The sequence below is a fragment of the Pseudophryne corroboree genome, chromosome 1 (assembly GCF_028390025.1).
Source record: "Pseudophryne corroboree isolate aPseCor3 chromosome 1, aPseCor3.hap2, whole genome shotgun sequence".
NCBI lineage: Eukaryota > Metazoa > Chordata > Amphibia > Anura > Myobatrachidae > Pseudophryne > Pseudophryne corroboree.
Window position 1 is genome coordinate 23,892,900 of NC_086444.1, and position 22,347 is coordinate 23,915,246.

The 22,347-nt window shown below is 48.9% G+C and overlaps 1 protein-coding gene across 3 annotated transcripts in view; it reads left to right on the forward strand.

The window, feature by feature from the left end:
* KIF24 (kinesin family member 24) overlaps positions 1-20,115 on the forward strand; it is a 106,605-nt gene extending 86,490 nt beyond the window's left edge. For all 3 annotated transcript variants that reach the window (XM_063957772.1, XM_063957783.1, XM_063957763.1), the window contains 3 exons: positions 13,803-16,013; positions 16,689-16,782; positions 19,663-20,115. In XM_063957772.1, coding sequence (XP_063813842.1) covers positions 13,803-16,013; positions 16,689-16,782; positions 19,663-19,842 — 2,485 coding nt within the window. In that variant the 3' untranslated portion in view covers positions 19,843-20,115. The remainder of the gene's footprint in view (positions 1-13,802; positions 16,014-16,688; positions 16,783-19,662) is intronic.
* The last annotated feature ends 2,232 nt before the right edge of the window (positions 20,116-22,347 follow it).

Sequence of the window (22,347 nt, forward strand, 5' to 3'; positions counted from 1 at the left end):
AGTGAGTCCTGCTGGCAACAGGATCACTGCAACGAGGGACTTAGGGGAGAAGAAGTGAACTCACCTGCGTGCAGGATGGATTGGCTTCTTGGCTACTGGACATCAGCTCCAGAGGGACGATCACAGGTACAGCCTGGATGGTCACCGGAGCCTTGCCGCCGGCCCCCTTGCAGATGCTGAAGTAAGAAGAGGTCCAGAATCGGCGGCAGAAGACTCCTCAGTCTTCTAAAGGTAGCGCACAGCACTGCAGCTGTGCGCCATTTTCCTCTCAGCACACTTCACACGGCAGTCACTGAGGGTGCAGGGCGCTGGGAGGGGGGCGCCCTGGGAGGCAAATGAAAACCTATTTTGGCTAAAAATACCTCACATATAGCCTCCGGAGGCTATATGGAGATATTTAACCCCTGCCAGAATCCGTTAAGAGCGGGAGACGAGGCCGCCGAAAAAGGGGCGGGGCCTATCTCCTCAGCACACAGCGCCATTTTCCCTCACAGAAAGGCTGGAGGGAAGGCTCCCAGGCTCTCCCCTGCACTGCACTACAGAAACAGGGTTAAAACAGAGAGGGGGGGCACTAATTTGGCGTTAGAAATATATAAAAAAGATGCTATAAGGGAAAACACTTATATAAGGTTGTCCCTATATAATTATAGCGTTTTTGGTGTGTGCTGGCAAACTCTCCCTCTGTCTCTCCAAAGGGCTAGTGGGTCCTGTCCTCTATCAGAGCATTCCCTGTGTGTGTGCTGTGTGTCGGTACGTGTGTGTCGACATGTATGAGGACGATGTTGGTGAGGAGGCGGAGCAATTGCCTGTAATGGTGATGTCACTCTCTAGGGAGTCGACACCGGAATGGATGGCTTATTTAGGGAATTACGTGATAATGTCAACACGCTGCAAGGTCGGTTGACGACATGAGACGGCCGACAAACAATTAGTACCGGTCCAGACGTCTCAAAAACACCGTCAGGGGTTTTAAAACGCCCGTTTACTTTAGTCGGTCGACACAGACACAGACAGGGACACTGAATCCAGTGTCGACGGTGAATAAACAAACGTATTCCTTATTAGGGCCACACGTTAAAGGCAATGAAGGAGGTGTTACATATTTCTGATACTACAAGTACCACAAAAGAGGGTATTATGTGGGATGTGAAAAAACTACCGTAGTTTTTCCTGAATCAGATAAATTAAATAAAGTGTGTGATGATGCGTGGGTTCCCCCCGATAGAAAATTATGGGCGGTATACCCTTTCCCGCCAGAAGTTAGGGCGCGTTGGGAAACACCCCTTAGGGTGGATAAGGCGCTCACACGCTTATCAAAACAAGTGGCGGTACCGTCTATAGATAGGGCCGTCCTCAAGGACCAGCTGACAGGAGGCTGGAAAATATCATAAAAAGTATATACACACATACTGGTGTTATACTGCGACCAGCGATCGCCTCAGCCTGGATGTGCAGAGCTGGGGTGGCTTGGTCGGATTCCCTGACTAAAAATATTGATACCCTTGACAGGGACAGTATTTTATTGACTATAGAGCATTTAAAGGATGCATTTCTATATATGCGAGATGCACAGAGGGATATTTGCACTCTGGCATCAAGAGTAAATGCGATGTCCATATCTGCCAGAAGATGTTATGGACACGACAGTGGTCAGGTGATGCAGATTCCAAACGGCACAAAGGTGTATTGCCGTATAAAGGAAGAGGAGTTATTTGGGGTCGGTCCATCGGACCTGGTGGCCACGGCAACTGCTGGAAAATCCACCGTTTTTACCCTAAGTCACATCTCTGCAGAAAAAGACACCGTCTTTTCAGCCTCAGTCCTTTCGTCCCTATAAGATCATATCTGCCCAGGTATAGAGGAAAGGGAAGAAGACTGCAGCAGGCAGCCCATTCCCAGGAACAGAAGCGTTCCACCGCTTCTGACAAGTTCTCAGCATGGCGCTGAGACTGTACAGGACCCCTGGATCCTACAAGTAGTATCCCAGGGGTACAGATTGGAATGTCGAGACGTTTCCCCTTCGCAGGCTCCTGAAGTCTGCTTTACCAAGGTCTCCCTCCGACAAGGAGGCAGTATGGGAAAAAATTCACAAGCTGTATTCCCAGCAGGTGATAATTAAATTACCCCTCCTACTACAAGAAAAGGGGTATTATTCCACACTATATTGTGGTACTGAAGCCAGAAGGCTAGGTGAGACTTATTCTAAAAATTTTTTTGAACACTTACAAAGGTTCAAATCAAGATGGAGTCACTCAGAGCAGTGATAACGAACCAGGAAGAAGGGGACTATATAGTGTCCCGGGACATCAGGGATGCTTACCTCTATGTCCCAAATTTGCCCTTCTCACTAAGGGTACCTCAGGTTCGTGGTGCAGAACTGTCACTATCAGTTTCAGACGCTGCCGTTTGGATTGTCCACGGCACCCCGGGTCTTTACCAAGGTAATGGCCGAAATGATGATTCTTCTTCGAAGAAAAGGCGTCTTAATTATCCCTTACTTGGACGATCTCCTGATAAGGGCATAGTCCAGGGAACAGTTGGAGGTCGGAGTAGCACTATCTCGGATACTGCTACAACAGCACGGGTGGATTCTAAATATTCCAAAATCGCAGCTGATCCCGACGACACGTCTGCTGTGCCTAGGGATGATTCTGGACACAGTCCAGAAAAAGGTGTTTCTCCCGGAAGAGAAAGCCAGGGAGTTATCCGAGCTAGTCAGGAACCTCCTAAAAACAGTGCATCATTGCACAAGGGTCCTGGTAAAAATGGTGGCTTCCTACGAAGCAATTCCATTCGGCAGATTTCACGCAAGAACTTTTCAGTGGGATCTGCTGGACAAATGGTCCGGATCGCATCTTCAGATGCATCAGCGGATAACCCTATATCCAAGGACAAGGGTGTCTCTCCTGTGGTGGTTATAGAGTGCTCATCTTCTAGAGGGCCGCAGATTCGGCATTCAGGATTGGATGCTGGTGACCACGGAGCCCAGCCCGAGAGGCTGGGGAGCAGTCACACAAGGAAAAAATTTCCAGGGAGTGTGATCAAGTCTGGAGACTTTTCTCCACATAAATATACTGGAGCTAAGGGTAAATTTATAATGCTCTAAGCTTAGCAAGACCTCTGCTTCAAGGTCAGCCGGTATTGATCCAGTGGGAAAAACATCACGGCAGTTGCCCACGTAAACAGACAGGGCGACACAAGAAGCAGGAGGGCAATGGCAAAAACTGCAAGGACTTTTCGCTGGGCGGAAAATCATGTGATAGCACTGTCAGCAGTGTTTCATCCCGGGAATGGAAACTGGGAAGCAGACTTCCTCAGCAGGCACGACCTCCACCCGGGAGAGTGGAAACTTCATCGGGAAGTTTTTTCCACATGATTGTAAACCGTTGGGAAATACCAAAGGTGGACATGATGGCGTCCCGTCTGAACAAAAAACGGGACAGGTATTGCGCCAGGTCAAGAGACCCTCAGGCAATAGCTGTGGACGTTCTGGTAACACCGTGGGTGTACCAGTCGGTGTATGTGTTCCCTCCTCTGCTTCTCATACCTAAGGTGCTGAGAATTATAAGACGTAGAGGAGTAAGAACTATACTCATGGCTCCGGATTGGCCAAGAAGGACTTGGTACCCGGAACTTCAAGAGATGCTTACAGAGGTCTTATGGCCTCTGCCGCTAAGAAGGGACTTGCTTCAGCAAGTACCATGTCTGTTCCAAGACTTACCGCAGCTGCGTTTGTCGGCATGGCGGTGGAACGCCGGATCCTAAGGGAAAAAGGCATTCCGGAAGAGGTCATTCCTACCCTGGTCAAAGCCAGAAAGGAGGTGACCGCACAACATTATCACCACATGTGGCGAAAATATGTTGCGTGGTGTGAGGCCAGGAAGGCCCCACAAAGAAATTTCAACTCGGTCGTTTCCTGCATTTCCTGAAAACAGGAGTGTCTATGGGCCTCAAATTGGGGTCCATTAAGGTTCAAATTTCGGCCCTGTCGATTTTCTTCCAGAAAGAATTGGCTTCAGTTCCTGAAGTCCAGAAGTTTGTCAAGGGAGTATTGCATATACAACCCCCTTTTGTGCCTCCAGTGGCACTGTGGGATCTCAACGTAGTTCTGGGATTCCTCAAATCACATTGGTTTAAAACCAGTCAAATCTGTGGATTTGAAGCATCTCACATGAAAAGTGACCATGCTCTTGGCCCTGGCCTGGACCAGGCGAGTGTCAAATTGGTGGTTTTTTCTCAAAAAAGCCCATATCTGTTTGTCCATTCGGACAGGGCAGAGCTGCGGACTCGTCCCCAGTTCTCTCCCTAAGGTGGTGTCAGTGTTTCACCTGAACCAGCTTATTGTGGTGCCTTGCACCTACTAGGGACTTGGAGGACTCCAAGTTGCTAGATGTTGTCAGGGCCCTGAAAATATGTTCCAGGACGGCTGGAGTCAGGAAAACTGACTTGCTGTTATCCTGTATGCACCCAACAAACTGGGTGCTCTTGCTTCTAAGCAGACTATTGCTAGTTGGATGTGTAATACAATTCAGCTTGCACATTCTGTGGCAGGCCTGCCACAGCCAAAATATGTAAATGCCCATTCCACAAGGAAGGTGGGCTCATCTTGGGCGGCTGCCCGAGGGGTCTCGGCTTTACAACTTTGCCGAGCGGTTATTTAGTCAGGGGCAAACACGTTTGTAAAATCCTACAAATTTGATACCCTGGCTAAGGAGGACCTGGAGTTCTCTCATTCGGTGCTGCAGAGTCATCCGCACTCTCCCGCCCGTTTGGGAGCTTTGGTATTATCCCCATGGTCCTTTCAGGAACCCCAGCATCCACTAGGACGATAGAGAAAATAAGAATTTACTTACCGATAATTCTATTTCTCGGAGTCCGTAGTGGATGCTGGGCGCCCATCCCAAGTGCGGATTGTCTGCAATACTTGTACATAGTTACAAAAATCGGGTTATTATTGTTGTGAGCCATCTTTTCAGAGGCTCCGCTGTTATCATACTGTTAACTGGGTTCAGATCACAGGTTGTACAGTGTGATTGGTGTGGCTGGTATGAGTCTTACCCGGGATTCAAAATCCTTCCTTATTGTGTACGCTCGTCCGGGCACAGTACCTAACTGAGGCTTGGAGGAGGGTCATAGGGGGAGGAGCCAGTACACACCACCTGATCGTAAAGCTTTACTTTTTGTGCCCTGTCTCCTGCGGAGCCGCTATTCCCCATGGTCCTTTCAGGAACCCCAGCATCCACTACGGACTCCGAGAAATAGAATTATCGGTAAGTAAATTCTTATTATTATTTATTATATATAGCGCCAGATATATACAGTTTGAGATTTATCTCTAGCTGTATTTATATACAAGTTTTTACGTCAAGCCTCTCAAAAGAAACAGGCTGATAAGCCAGTGGTAAGTAAATCTTCATCCTCACAGGCTACACATGTTTCAGATGAGGATTCATCGGAGGATGAAAGCTCAATAAACTCTGCTTCGGCATATGAAGAGGAGGAGGAAGGTCTCAGCTCAGTGGATATAGCTGAGTTAATTAAAGCAATGAAAGCCATTCTATCCTTAGAGGATTCAGCAGAGCCTGTGTTAAAAACCAAGGCACCTGTGTTTAAACGTCTCGCAACAGTTAAGAATGAGTTTCCAGGGTCAGATCAGCTGACGGAGATCATGGAAGAGGCTTGGGCTACACCCAATAAGAAGTTTAGAATTCCTAAGAAATGGAATTCCAATTATCCTCTTCTAGCTGGGGATTGTTTAAAAAGGGGGGTGGCTCCTAAAGTAGATACTCATGTGATTTGATTAGTGCGAAAATCTACATTACCTTTGCCTTCAACATCATTAAATGAGGTCACGGATAGGAGAGTTGATAGCTTTTTAAAAAACATTTTTTCCCTGTCTGGGGCAGTCATAAGGCCAGCCATGGCTTCAGCTTGGATGGCAAAGGCAGTGGCTGCCTGGGCTGATGCATTGGAAGGGGGCTTTTCAATAGCATCTAGAGAGCAAAAATCCCATATAGCACGTATAAAACAGGCTGCAATGTTCCTGGAAGAAGCAGCATTGGATATGGGTACTATTGCCTCCAGGGCATCCGCTTCAGCAATCGCTGCAGTTTGGCTACGTACGTGGAAAGCTGATTCAGAATCTAAGAAGGTTTTGGAATCGTTGCCCTTTTCTGGAGATATTCTTTATGGTAAAGATTTGACAGATATTTTGGAATCAGAAGCAGACTCTAAATAGATAGTTTCCTTCCACATACAATTTCAAACCTAAAGTTCCGGCTTTTCGGCCCTTTCGGTCTCAAGGAAAGTTAAAGAAAAAAGTGATGTCAGGCAGTCCCAATACAACAAGTCTGGTAAGACCAAAAAGCTTTGAGCTGCCAGAGGACCGGGTGGTAAAACAGTTAATAAGCCATCAGCCTGATGGTGCGGGCCTCCACCTTGGGGATCCCAGGGTGGGGGGCCGACTTCAGTTTGCACAGATCTGGCAGCAGTCTACAACAGATGCCTGGGTGCAGGAAGCGGTATCTCTAGGTTATGCTTTTGCCTTCTAGAAGCACCCTCCTCAAAGGTTTTTTTGTACTAGCCTGTCTCGGGTAGAGACGAAGGCCAGGGCTTTGCAAGAGGCAGTTCAGAAATTGCTTCAGTCAGGAGTAGCCATTCCAGTTCCTCCTGCGCAACGGGGACAGGGATTTTACTCCAACCTGTTTCTAGTTCAGAAACCAAATGGGTCATTTCAGCCCATTCTCAATCTCAAAGTGCTGAACAAGTACATTTGGGTACCGCGGTTTCATATGGAGACTTTACGTTCCATCATTTTGGCCATGGAGCCAGGGGATTATATGGTATCCCTGGATATACAGGATGCTTACCTACATGTTCCTATAGCACTGTCCCATCAGTGCTATCTCAGGTTCACTATCCTCCAACAGCATTTTCAGTTCCAGGCCCTACCTTTTGGGTTAACCATAGCCCCCAGAATATTTACCAAGATTATGGTGGTAATGGCAGTTTATCTCCGCCAGCAGGGGATAAGAATTTTTCTATACCTCAACGATCTTTTAATCCTGGCACAGTCGCAGGAATTGCTCCTATGTCATCTGCAAGAGACAATAACGTGTCTGCAAAGGCACGGGTAGCTCATAAATTGGGCAAAATTGTCTCTGGTTCCATCACAGAGGATGACTCACTTGGGGATGTACTGGATTCAAGTCTTCAGAGAGTAATTTTGTCTCTGAACAAGATATCCAAGGTTCAGTCAAGGATTCAGGACTTGCTACATAGTCAATAGGTATCCATTCACGCAGCAATGCGTGTGATGGGATTGATGGTGTCAACATTCGACATGGTGGAGTATGCACAGTTCCACTCGAGGCCTCTGCAGCATCTATCCTTGCCAAATGGAATGGGTTGCATCAGATGATAAAAATGCAGAATATGGTTCTTACGATAGAAGTAAGAAGGTCATTAGCCTGGTGGCTACAGACATCCCATCTGGACAAGGGGAAACTCTTTTGGATATCAGATTGGGAAATTCTGACGACAGATGCCAGTCTCCAGGGCTGGGGAGCAGTGTCAGGAAGGTTGTATTTCCAGGGGAAATGGACCAAGGAAGAAGGTTGCCTGCCAATAAATGTATTGGAACTTCGGGCCATGTACATGGCACTGATTCAGGCAAAGGACATTTTTCGGGGGAAAACCAGTTCAGATCCACTCGGATGATGCGACGGCCGTAGCATACTTCAACCATCAGGGAGGAACTCGCAGCCGAAAAGCGATGGAGGTAAGTCGCATACTAAAGTGGGCAGAACTTCATCATCCAGCCTTGTCCGCTGTATTCGTTCCGGGAGTCCTAAACTGGGAAGCGGATTTTCTCAGTCGACACGCCATTCAGGCAAGTGAATGGGCTCTACACCCAGAGGTCTTCCAGACCCTAGTAGACAAGTGGGGGTTGCCAGAGCTAGATATCATGGCGTCCCATCAGAACAACAAAGTTCTCGCATTCAAAGGATCCCAGAGCGATCTTTGTGGGTGCCCTGTCAGTGAAATGGGACTGGCTTATGTGTTTCCTCCAATCATCCTATTACCCAGGGTGGGGAGAAAGATAAAGCAAGGAAAGGGTGCCGTGATACTAATAGCTTCGGACTGGCACAGAAGGCATTGGTACACAGATCTGCAGAGAATGTCGATGGATGCCCCACTCCTGCTCCCTCAACGTCCATATCTACTGATGCAGGGTCCTTGTTATCACAGACATCTGAATCAACTGTCTTTGACGGCGTGGCTCCTGAAACCTCTATCCTGAAGTCAAGAGGATTCTCACAACAGGTAATTCAAACAATGCTCAGAGTAAGGAAACCTTCCTCAGCACGCATTTATCACCGAATATGGCAAACCTATATTCATTGGTGCAGTGAACGGAAAATGGACCCTAAGTCTTTCAGAGTTTCCAGGGTCTTAGCATTCCTTCAGGCAGGAATGGATAAAGGTTTGAAGGTGCCTTCCTTGAGAGTGCAAGTGTCTGCATTGACTGTATGGTTTCAAAAGAAAATTGCCAACTACAGGATGTGCGTACTTTTTTCCAGGGAATGCTGTGCATTCAACCTCCTTTAGTTCCTCCTACAGTTCCTTGGGACTTAAATTTAATCCTAAAGGCCCTTCAAGTTGCCCCATTTGAACCTCTTAATAAAGTGGATCTTAAATGGTTGACGGCTAAAGTTCTCTTTCTACTGGCCATGGCATCAGCTAGAAGAGTGTCAGATTTAGGGGCATTGTCATGTCGTTCCCCATTTCTGATTTAATTTTTTTAATCCAGATAAAGCAGTTCTCGGAACTAGATCTGGGTATCTTCCCAAGGTGGTGTCTAAATTCCACCATAACTAAGAAATTGTAGTCCTGGCTTTCCAGGTACCGGGCCTTTCTGTGGGAGATGCATCGCTGGACGTGGTCCGTGCCTTAAGGATCTATGTGGATCGTACCAGTGCCATCAGACAGACAGATTCTCTCTTCATTCTCTACGGATTTCACAAGAGAGGATGGCCTGCTGATAAGCAGACACTGGCAAGATGGCTTCGGATGACGATTTCAGAAGCATATTCTCAAGCTGATCTCCCTGTTCTGGCTAATGTCTCTGCACACTCTACTCGTAAGGTAGGTCCATCATGGGCAGCACAACATGGTGCTTCAGCAGAACAGATATGTAAGGCAGCCACATGGTCTTCCATTAACACATTCATTAGACATTATGCCATGGATACCTTTGCCTCTCATGACGCTGGATTTGGGCAAAGGATTCTCCTGTCCAATCAGGAGCGTCCCCACCACTAAATTGCTTTGGGAAATCCCAATGTTATCCTGTGGATAACCTGTGGACCCTGCCGGAGAAATATACGTTATGGTAAGAACTTACAGTTGATAATGGTATTTCTCCTAAGTCCACAGGGATCCCACCCTGTCGCACCTGATTTGATGATCCTTTTACTCACTAGCCTCTTCCTTCTTGTACGGAAGGGTGTGTATGTGTGTTCTTCTCGCCTGATTAGGGCCATCTATGATGCTCCTGCTTTGAGCTTTTGAATACAACTGATTTGCCAGAGCCAGGAGGCGGGGATATATGGACGGGCTCGTTGAATGCTGGGAGGCTGAAAAGCTTTGACAGATTGGTGCAAATCCGCTGTCGCTTCATCATATACCAGTGTTATCCTGTGGACTTAGGAGAAATACCGTTATCAACGGTAAGTCCTTACCATAACGTATATTTTATCCCGTGGCAGAATCAGACCGATAAAAGTGGGAAATTCCGCCACCTGTGGACGCGCATGTGGCCCGCCTGGTTAAGTCTTCCACCCTTCCTATACCAGACGTAACGTCTCTAAAGGAACCTACAGACAGAAAACTGGAGCAGTTCCTGAAGTCCAACTACTCCAATGCTGGAGCGGCTCTCAGACCTGTTATAGCTTCAGCCTGGGTTTCTTTGTCTATTGGCTGTTGGTTGGATGTCTTGACAGAGGGTCTGCGGTCAAACATGCGACGCTCTGACCTCATCAAATATGTTGACAATATTAGGGAGGCCAACACTTTCTTAGAAGCAGTGCTGGACGCAAGCACGTCGTCTTCCAAGATTTCTGCTTCACCGGTAGCGGCTAGACGTGTTCTTTGGTTACGTTCTTGGCGCGGATGGAAATTCTAGAAAAGGCATTAGAGACCCTACCCTTTTCAGGGGAGGTAATCTTCGGCGAGACGCTGAACAAAATTGTAGCCGCAGTGGCAGCTTCCAATACTACTTTTCTGCCCTCTGCTGCACCAAAATCTAATATTCCTACCTTTCGTTATTTTTGGCCGCAAGGTAAGGCCCGGGGGCAGCCGTCTTCCCGTTTCCAAGCTCCCTCTGCTAATCCTGCAAAGGGTCGCCAAGCCTGGTCTGGAAAACGCCAGGCTCCCAAGCCGGACGAAAAGACTACAGCATGACTGCATGATCTCCCTCCTGGAGGCCTCCGGGGTGGGCTGTCGTCTCCTTCGCTTCGCTAAGGTCTGGGAGCAGACGACAGCAGACGCCTGGATTACGGACATCGTATCCAAAGATTACGCCCTCACGTTCATGAACAGACCCCCCAGACGATTCTTTCCCATGGGTCTGCCTTCAGACCTCGGCAAGGCTACGGCACTCCAGCACTCTGTTCAATCCCTGCTATCACGGGAGGTTCCAGTGCATCAACGCGGTACAGGTTTTTATTCAAACCTATTCTTCGTTCCAAAGCTGGATGGTTCCTTCTGTCCTGTACTCTATTTACAAACCCTCAACCAGTTTCTCAGAGTCCCGAAGTTTCGCATGGAATCCCTCAGATTTATCATACAGGCCTTGGAACAGGGAGACTTTATGGCCTCTAAGGATGTCCAGGTTGCATATCTGCACATCCCCTATACAGGAAAGTCACCAGAAATTTCTCCATTTTACAATTCAGCAAGATCATTACCAGTTCCAGGCGTTGCCGTTCGGACTCTCCACTGCACCACAAGTGTTCACCAAGGTGATGGCAGTAATAACGGCCTGGTTGCGGTTGCAGGGATTCCGCATCTTCCTTTACCTGGACGATCTCCTTCTGATGGCGCAATCTCAGGCCAGTCTTCAGGATCACATTTTTTACCACTCTGACGTTTTTGCAGTCACACAGCTGGCTGATTAATTGGCGGAAATCCAGCCTCACCCCATCTCAGCGCATGATTCATTTGAGAGCACTATTGGATTCTAAGGCACAGAGAATCTTTCTCCCGGACGACAAGCGGAGAGCCATCCAGGAGATGATTCGAGCCTTCCTGGCTCAAAAGACTGTCTCAATTAACTTTTGCATGCTACTTCTGAGAAAGATGGTCTCTCACTTCGAGATGGTGGAGTTTGCAGTTTCGCTCCAGGCCATTGCAACTGGAACACTTGCGGAACTGGGATCACTCCCCGCTGCATCTCAAATCTCAGAGGAACTGCCTCTCCAGGAACACCCGTTTATCGCTCCTGTTGTGGCTTCACACGTCCCACTTGAACAAGGGTCGTGCCTTCTGCATTCTTGATTGGGTCATCCTCACAACAGATGCTAGTCTAAGGGGATGGGGCGCTGTGGTGGAAGATCATTCCTTTCAGGGTCGTTGGACATGTCAAGAGAGGAAGCTCTCCATCAATGTTCTGGAACTGCGAGCGGTCTTCGGAGCGCTGTCTCAAGCGGGAACATAATTATATCACAGTCCCCTGAAAATCCAGTCGGACAAGGCAACCGCTGTGGCATACATAAACCACCAAGGCGGCATTCACAGTCTGGCAGCCATGAAGGAGGCCAGCCACATTCTGCGATGGGTGGAAAAATTTGTACCAGCCATTTCTGCGGTCTACATTCCAGGGGTGTTGAATTTGGAAGCAGACTTCCTCAGCCGACATGATGTACACTCAGTCGAGTGCTCTCTCCACCCCAAGGTCTTCCAGATGCTGGTCGCTTGCTAGGGTCAACCTCAGATTGATCTGTTCGATTCCCAGCACAACCACAAGCTTCCCTTTTACGGAGCTCGAACAAGGGACCCGGGCGCGTATCTCATAGATGCCCTGGTGGTGCCTTGGCCCTTTCAAATGGTGCATGTCTTCCCGCCTGTGGCTCTTCTCCAGAGGGTTCTTCGCAAGCTCAAATCGGAAGCGGTAACAGTGATTCTGATCGCTCCCTACTGGCCGAACAGGGCTTGGTATGCGGATCTACTCACCCTCTCCGTAACTCCACCATGGCACCTCTGTCAATAACCAGACTTACTGTCTCAGGGCCCTTGTCTGCATCCGGATCTTCAACGTCTGAATTTGACGGGTTGGCTATTGAACAGTCGGTCTTGAGAGCTAGGTGTTTCTCTTCGAACGTTATCAATACTATGATCTCTGCTAGGAAACCATCCACAACGCGGATTTACTATTGCGTGTGACCCACCTATTTTAAGTGGTGCGCTGCTCGTCGCCTGGACCCTCTCCAGTATCGCCTCTCCCGACTCTTAGCTTTCCTACAGTCTGGGTTAGACGCTGGACTTAGCTTCTCTCAAGGTACAAGTTTCGTCTCTGTCCGTTTTTGTTCCAGTGGCGGGAGGCTCGATGCTCCGCTGTTCATACATTTCTGCAGGGGGTTCTTCATATTCAACCACCTTATGTACCTCCGGTTAACCCATGGGATTTGTCCTTGGTCCTTCGGACTCTACAAAAGGCTCCATTTGAGCCTCTAGAAAAGGTTGATCTTCACTGGCTCACCTGGAAGATGGCATTTTTGCTTGGCTTGAAGATGGCCATTCCACGAGATCAGTTGGCACTTCCTGGGCGGCCTGCCATGGGGCTTCGGCAGAGCAACTCTGCAGAGCAGCGACTTGGTCTTCGGCTTTCTTCGGTTCTATAGGTTCGACACCTTCGCTTTGGGCTTAGGGTCCTTAGTATAGCTTGGGAGCGTTCCCGCCCGTAACGGGACAGCTTTGGGACGTCCCACTGTGCCCAGTGTCAGACCATTGGCTGACAGAAAAAAGGATATTTTTGTCTCACCTGTTAAATCCTTTTTTCTGAAGCCATGGTTGACACTGAGCGCCCACCCTTCCGCTCCTCGCGACATTGTTCCGGACATGTTCCCCTGTATATATCGAGGTTGTATCGGTGTGGGTTCTCTTATTCATTCTTCCTTTCTTTCCCTTTCTTTCCCTTTCTTCCTTTCTGTCCCTTTCTTTCTCTCTTTCTCTCTTGGCTTGTATAGTTAATAAACTGACTGGCCTGAGGCAGGCTATGCATAGGGGAGGAGGGGCTTCCCACGGTGCATTCCACAAGTTTAACTCGCCTGGGTACACCCCCTGTCCCCAGTGTTAACCATGGCTTCAGAAAAAAGGATTTAACAGGTAAGACAAAAATCTCCTTATCTGGTTAAAAACTGTAAGTCACACTTTTTGTATTGGACTTGTGCCCAGTATTGCCATACGGAAGACTTGGCTGTTGCTGCTATTTGATAAACATGTACAGTAAATGATAGGACACCTGTAACCATAGAAACAGTCAATTCATATTTTTCATTTGTATGGTTACAGATGTTGCTAAAGAATTTCAGTTATTCACAACTTGTAGCAGCAACAGCTGTGTCTGTCCGAGTCTTTAACTGACTAAAGTAATTGTTTAAATTTTGGAGATTATTTCAGTACGTTCTGCGGCCCGGAATAATTTTTGAAAATAATTTGTACGCCCATTTATTTTTGTGTGGAAATACAGTTTAAAAGCTAAAGAATTAAACAATGACATTACATTGTATATTGTTTTCCAGGGTAAAAGAATTAAAAAAGGGAATGAGATGCACAACGTCCTGCACTAATCGCAGCAGATCTGCTTCAGGGTTCTCTCCAAAACGGGTCCAGAATTCTTCTTCTATGCCGGGGGAAAAAATATCGCCTAAGAAAGTAAAATTGGGATTACAGCACCCCTCCACCACCTCGAATACCCTAAAGTCCAAGTCCTATCCTTCTGTCTTCCATCCGTCTAATATACCGCTGTCTTCCACTCCCAAAACCTGTACGAAACCAAATACCGTGAAAGGGAGCCCTGGCCAAGCCTGGATCGCTCACACCACCCCAGTCAAAGGATTTATTAAGATTGGTAAAAAAAAGACCGAAAATAACCAGGATCAGAATCCTACGCCCAGGAATCCTTGTGGCAATAAATCACAGATGTCACATGAATTTAGAGAAAATAATTTTAGCCACAGTCGTCAGAATTTGCAAAGAGTACAAGCCGTACAGCCTGTGCAGAAGCAAATTGTGCCAAGGGCTGGGACATCATTGGAGAATAACAATACAAGAGCTTTTAGTTCTGGTGATGGTCCAGTCCGCAGAAATGCCAGCAGTGATTTGGGGGTTCTTCCAGAGCAGAAGGAAAGGGAGGAACGCTTGAGATTTTATCATCAGCAGTTCCAACACCCACCGATTCTCCATCAGAAACTACAATATCAACCTCTTGAAAAGATTTTAGACCGTTATAAGCCGCAAGAGGTTACAGTTGGCCATATCATCAGCCCAACTCCACCGTGTGAAGGACAGTCCCAGGAAGACCCAGATGACAGCGATTTTAGCGAAGACTCCTTCTCATATGCTTCCAATCAGAAGAAAGGAAGAAAAGAGGAGATGGTCCGTGAAAGACTTTCATTTTTTCTTCACCAGGGTTCGCCAAACACTGAGATCAGGAAGTGCTCTGGTAGGGGTCAAGGATTGTGCTTTAATTATTCCGAATCACGGGAGTACAAAAACATGGTGAGCTGTAATTGTGCGAGTGGCTGTGGTTTGGCAGAGAGAAAGAGGACAGGACATGGTGACCATTCTTCATGGAGTTCTCAAGATGATTCCACCAGTGCACACGGCTCGTCGGACATCAGCAATACTCCAGAAAAGCCATATTCTTCTCATGAGGACCTACCGAACCAGCTAAAGAAAAAGAAAGATCCTTCTGTCATGCCCAGTCCTGTGGAGGACGTATCTAGTGCTTTTGGTCCATTACAGGAACAGGGTGATAGAACTCTTCCTTTACTAGGGGCCCAAGCTGCAAGAGCCATGTTGAGCAGCATGGACGCTGGAGAGTCCATGAATAAGTCATCAGACTCTGCCTCTGAATTGATGCCCCCTCTCACTGTGTCGTTGCTCCAGGATAACTGGTCACTGGAGGCTACTCCTGACCTGGAACCCCACGAGTCCTCAAGATCTGATGGCGGGGCAGGGAATACAACTTCTGAGAAGGATGCGGCTATAGATTCTCACACAAATGACAGGTCTGTCGAAAATAATCTGTCAGCACTTGTCAAACAGATGCTGCGATATAATGAAAGCTTGCATGCTCAGAACTCCCAGCAAAGAGCCAAGGACCGCCCTCCAGAAGCCAACAATGGTTCCCAGCCATGTTCCGGTGGCTCACCAAGCTCTAGGCAAAATAGTTCCTTCAGCATCAGTGATTCTTCCTACTTAGATGTTGCAATTTCCAGATCTGGTGACCTGGTCAGTCACTATTATGATGCGGATACTGAAGAAAGCAGCTCAGATCCTAAAAAGCATGAGATTGCTCCTCTGCCTCGGGGGCTTGGTAGGAAGACTTTTGAGGAAACAGTTGAAGCTGCCAAAGACAAACATGAGAACAACCTAACTCCAAATAAGGCCAAGGCAGACGTCTTTAAAGTGATCACTAGTAAACCATCCAAATGTAACGGCTCTCCTACAGAGAGCGACGGTCACTACCAAGAGTCACCTGTCGCTGACACAGATTGCAAATGTTCTGAACTCTCCAGAAGGTTGCCTTTCCGAGACTGTGACCTGGAGCATCTTAAAAACAGACTAATGAAATGTCTATTTCCCCACCATGGTATCCAGGATGAGAAGATGCCAAGATGTGCCCAGAGCAGAGAGGAGAGTAGTTCCAGGACTAATGTGGGCACTGCCACCCAGTTACAGCCCATCCACATGAATGTTCACCAAGACAAAAGCCTGGAAAAAGCCCAGTAAGTAGACGTGGTGAGCTTTCTTACTGGAGGTTGATGGTTTACCAGGGTGAATTTTCTTTAAAAATTTTTTCCTGGAGGTATGATATACCAGTGTCTGATTCCTTGTAGTGGGTGGGGTGAGCCAGCGTCGGATTCTTTGTAGCGGGTGTGGTGTGCCAGCCCCGGATTCCATGTCTGAAAGTCCTCCCCTTCTTTGCCATGAGCCTGCCTGGAATGAATACCCTGAGTAATGTGATATTAGGAAACCACTTTTGGCTGAAGCGAAGGCTTCAGCTGGGCAACATGTTTTTAAGGCCGATGGGACGATTTTGACGCATCGGAACGATAAATCTTCGAAATCGTACACTTTTCCCAACGATAACTATCTAATGCATGGTCCCGCGGGTCGTTTGTTGTTTCTTCAGATCTTACCCGCTGCCATAGGATCTGGCATTTTTGCTAGAGATGTGCAAGCAGTGGATGACAGATTGTCCGATATATAATTAAGTCCCTTGTCTGACCTAACGATATTGTTTGTCCAGGAGCTGCTGGGGAGTTCTAGGGAAATCGTTGGCGACATCACTCCTTTGAGAGTCACTCTATTGTATGGCCAGCATAAGTCTGAAGGACGCTCCAGGTCCTCGTGTAGAATTACAAATTGGATGAATGATGAAATTTTCTTTCTGTCACTAGGCAGCTTATTGTACAAGCACATTGTAAAGCGCTAAACGAGATGTCTGCTCTTTGCACAGAGGAGGAGATGCTTCTGAGTCGTGTATCTAATACGGTAAGTACTTACTGATCCTCTGCTCTCCTGTATGTAAGTGCTCACTGTAACTCACTGCCGCTGTTATTTCCTTTGGAGATAAAATAGGAAATTATCCGACTCCTTCTGCCTAGCTCGCTGGGAGGGCCTGCCACTGTGGTTAAGTCCAAGTCCCGATGCCAGCTCCCCCACTTGGCTAAGATGAGGGCCATGGTGCCATTTTCAAATAGACCTACCGACGCTAGGTGCCATTTTCAAACTCATGCTGCGGGGGTCAGTGAAATGCTTCCAAGGACACAGCTACTGGCCTCAGCATGCCCAGAGAACAGGACTGACATGCTGTTACTGTCCTGTCCCACACCTGCTGCAGCTTACGGGGCACTGCAACCCTCGCCGCATCCACTAAATTCTACACTCAGGATACCCCCAGGGGTACATTCAAGCTGAAGAAATGTTTGGTCAATATAACACCTTCCTAGCCTGACACCAAACACGTCATTAGCGCGGCTTCCTACTCCCACTGTCCTACAGTGTAACCCCTTCCGAGCCTGACGCCAAACGCGTCATTAGTGCCGCTTCCTACTCCCACTGTCCTACAGTGTAACCCCTTCCTATCCTGACACCAAACACGTCATTAGCGCGGCTTCCTACTCCCACTGTCCTACAGCGTAATCCCTTCCTAGCCTGACACCAAACACGTCATTAGCGCGGCTTCCTACTCCCACTGTCCTACAGCGTAACCCCTTCCGAGCCTGCACCAAACACGTCATTAGCGCTGCTTCCTACTCCGTTGTCCTACAGCGTAACCCCTTCCTAGCCTGACACCAAACGCGTCATTAGCTCCGCTTCCTGCTCCACTGTCCTACAGCGTAACCCCTTCCTAGCCTGACACCAAACGCGTCATTAGCTCCGCTTCCTGCTCCACTGTCCTACAGCGTAACCACTTCCTAGCCTGACACCAAACACGTCATTAGCGCTGCTTCCTACTCCGCTTTCCTACAGCTTAACTGCGTCCTAGCCTGACACCAAACACGTCATTAGCTCCGCTTCCTACTCCACTGTCCTACAGCGTAACCACTTCCTAGCCTGACAGCAAACACGTCATTAGCGCTGCTTCCTACTCCGCTGTCCTACAGCTTAACTGCGTCCTAGCCTGACACCAAACACGTCATTAGCGCTGCTTCCTACTCCACTTACCTACAGCGTAACCCCTTCCGAGCCTGACACCAAACGCGTCATTAGTGCCGCTTCCTACTCCCACTGTCCTACAGCGTAACCCCTTCCTAGCCTGCACCAAACACGTCATTAGCGCTGCTTCCTACTCCGTTGTCCTACAGCGTAACCCCTTCCTAGCCTGACTTCAAACGCATCATTAGCACTGCTTCCTACTTCGCTGTCCTACAGCGTAACCCCTTCCTAGCCTGACACCAAATGCGTCATTAGCGCCGCTTCCTACTCCGCTGTCCTACAGCGTAACCCCTTCCGAGCCTGACACCAAACACGTCATTAGCGCTGCTTCCTACTCCGCTGTCCTACAGCTTAACTGCGTCCTAGCCTGACACCAAACACGTCATTAGCGCTGCTTCCTACTCCGCTGTCCTACAGCTTAACTGCGTCCTAGCCTGACACCAAACACGTCATTAGCGCTGCTTCCTACTCCACTTACCTACAGCGTAACCCCTTCCGAGCCTGACACCAAACGCGTCATTAGTGCCGCTTCCTACTCCCACTGTCCTACAGCGTAACCCCTTCCTAGCCTGCACCAAACACGTCATTAGCGCTGCTTCCTACTCCGTTGTCCTACAGCGTAACCCCTTCCTAGCCTGACTTCAAACGCATCATTAGCACTGCTTCCTACTTCGCTGTCCTACAGCGTAACCCCTTCCTAGCCTGACACCAAATGCGTCATTAGCGCCGCTTCCTACTCCGCTGTCCTACAGCGTAACCCCTTCCGAGCCTGACACCAAACACGTCATTAGCGCTGCTTCCTACTCCGCTGTCCTACAGCTTAACTGCGTCCTAGCCTGACACCAAACACGTCATTAGCGCTGCTTCCTACTCCGCTGTCCTACAGCTTAACTGCGTCCTAGCCTGACACCAAACACGTCATTAGCGCTGCTTCCTACTCCACTTACCTACAGCGTAACCCCTTCCGAGCCTGACACCAAACGCGTCATTAGTGCCGCTTCCTACTCCCACTGTCCTACAGCGTAACCCCTTCCGAGCCTGACGCCAAACGCGTCATTAGTGCCGCTTCCTACTCCCACTGTCCTACAGTGTAACCCCTTCCTATCCTGACACCAAACGTGTCATTAGTGCTGCTTCCTACTTTGCTATCCTACAGCGTAACCACTTCCTAGCCTGCCACCAAACGCGTCATTAGCGCTGCTTCCTACTCCCACTGTCCTACAGCGTAACCCCTTCCTAGCCTGACACCAAACGCGTCATTAGCGCCGCTTCCTACTTCTCTGTCCTACAGCGTAACCCCTTCCTAGCCTGACACCAAATGCGTCATTAGCGCCGCTTCCTACTCCGCTGTCCTACAGCGTAACCCCTTCCTAGCCTGACGCCAAACACGTCATTAGCGCTGCTTCGTAATCGGTACATTTTTATGCCCGATTTTGTAGTTTTTACATCTGCGTCCTTAGGTGTTGTAGCACCTGACATTAACTATTCTGGCCCAGTAATCCGTGCAGTGGTGCCGGTTTTAAACCCTGCAACCCATGGCTATATATTAGGAACAATCGGGCTGAACAGTTAGTGTGCCTTTACATGAGGTGTCAGTAAGCCTTTACATCAGGTGTCCGTAAGCCTTACAGCTGTATTGTGCGCCTTGCTCGGTATACAGACAGATGTGGGATTCGGCCATTGTCTGACCATCTTCTCTTCTCTTGTGTACAGGGTTTTCAGGACTATGTAAAGAAGCTGGATGAGATTCTGGCCGTAAAGTGTAGACACATTGAGAGCCTGCGGGCCCAGCTGCAGATGTTCCTGGGTTATTCGTCCGCAGAGTCATCCGCTCGCTCCTCCGTGCAGGAACATAATGACCAGGAGGTGATAGACTGTCTGTGCTGCTCTTAGTAGTCTCTCTCTTCCTGACTAACCCTCAGCTACAGCCCCAAACACGCCGGACGAGGACACTGGAGACCTCAGTGGCCGCACTGGATTTGCACACACTGCTCTCCCCCTAGACATATTCTATAATGTAGGTGCTCGGTGGAATCTGTCTTCATTACCAGTCCTCATCATCCAGCTCAGGGCTATTTATCTGGAGCGATGACTGGGCCGTAGCTCTGCATAAAAAACTTGTGTGTATTATAGAATAATGTATATTAAAGCAGCAGGACAGTAAGAGATCTTACCTATGTGCCCCCCCCCCCCCCACGCACCGCACGGCAGCTGATTGTGTTGGGGTTTCTCCGGTTAGGGTTTAGTGGAAAAACTAACTACAAGCTGAAAGCAAGAGATTGAGGCTTGTGACTGGTCATCCCCCAGTATCCCGGCCGGTAATGGTTGTACATTGCAGTGACTGGTAATCCCCCAGTATCCTGCCCGGTAATGGTGGTTGTATATTGCAGTGACTGGAAATCCCCCAGTATCCCGCCCGGTAATGGTGGTTGTACATTGCAGTGACCGGTCATCCCCCGGTATCTCGCCCGGTAATGGTGGTTGTACATTGCAGTGACCGGTCATCCCCCGGTATCCCGCTCGGTAATGGTGGTTGTATATTGCAATGACTGGTAATCCCCCAGTATCCTGCCCGGTAATGGTAGTTGTACATTGCAGCGACCGGTCATCCCCCGGTATCCCGCCCGGTAATGGTGGTTGTACATTGCAGCGACCGGTCTTCCCCCGGTATCCCGCCCGGTAATGGTGGTTGTATATTGCAGCGACCGGTCTTCCCCCGGTATCCCGCCCGGTAATGGTGGTTTCTCGAACGTCCTAGTGGATGCTGGGGACTCCGTAAGGACCATGGGGAATAGACTGGCTCCGCTGGAGACTGGGCACTTTAAGAAAGATTTAGTACTACTGGTGTGCACTGGCTCCTCCCTCTATGCCCCTCCTCCAGACCTCAGTTGGAATCTGTGCCCGGACAGAGCTGGGTGCATTTTAGTGAGCTCTCCCGAGCTTGCTAATAAGAAAGTATTTTAGTTAGGTTTTTTTATTTTCAGAGAGCTTCTGCTGGCAACAGACTCTCTGCTACGTGGGACTGAGGGGAGAGAAGCAAACCTACTAACTGCGGCTAGGTTGCGCTTCTTAGGCTACTGGACACCATTAGCTCCAGAGGGATCGAACACAGGAACCTAACCTTGGTCGTCCGTTCCCGGAGCCGCTCCGCCGTCCCCCTCACAGAGCCAGAAGACAGAAGCCGGCGGGTTGAAGCAAGAAGACGTCAAAATCGGCGGCAGAAGACTCCTGTCTTCATATGAGGTAGCGCACAGCACTGCAGCTGTGTGCCATTGCGCCCACACTAACCCACACACTCCGGTCACTGTAGGGTGCAAGGCGCAGGGGGTGGCGCCCTGGGCAGCAATAAAGTACCTCCTGGCAAAAGCAGCATATATACAGTTGGACACTGTTATATGCATGAGCCCCCGCCATTCATTTCACACAAAATCGCGGGACAGAAGCCCGCCGCTGAGGGGGCGGGGCCTTCTTCCTCAGCGCCATTTTCTCTCCACAGCTCCGCTGAGAGGAAGCTCCCCAGGCTCTCCCCTGCAGACTCACGGTAGAAAGGGTAAACAGAGAGGGGGGGCACATAAATTTAGCGCATTAATCATATATACAGCAGCTACTGGGTAAACACTAAGTTACTGTGTGATTCCTGGGTCATATAGCGCTGGGGTGTGTGCTGGCATACTCTCTCTCTGTCTCTCCAAAAGGCCTTGTGGGAGTCCTGTCCTCATATAGAGCATCCCCTGTGTGTGTGGTGTGTCGGTACGCGTGTCTCGACATGTTTGACGAAGAGGGCTATGTGGAGGCAGAGCAAGTGCAGATGAATGACGTGTCTCCGCCGACGGCGCCGACACCTGATTGGATGGATATGTGGAAGGTGTTAAATGATAATGTAAACTCCTTGCATAAAAGGTTGGATAAAGCTGATGCCTTGGGACAGTCGGGGTCTCAGCCCATGCCTGATCCTACAGCGCAGAGGCCGTCAGGGTCTCAGAAGCGCCCACTATCCATAATTGTTGACACAGATATCGACACGGATTCTGACTCCAGTGTCGATGAGGATGATGCAAAATTGCAGCCTAAAATGGCTAAAGCCATCCGCTACATGATTATAGCAATGAAGGATTTTTGCACATATCAGAGGTAAACCCTGTCCCTGACAAGAAGGTTTATATGTATGGGGAGAAAAAGCAAGAGGTGACTTTTCCCCCTTCACATGAGTTAAATGAATTATGTGAAAAAGCGTGGGATTCCCCCGATAGGAAAGTGCTGATTTCCAAAAGGTTACTTATGGCGTACCCTTTCCCGCCAACGGACAGGGTGCGCTGGGAATCCTCCCCTAGGGTAGATAAAGCTCTGACACGCTTATCTAAGAAGGTGGCCCTGCCGTCACAGGATACGGCCGCCCTA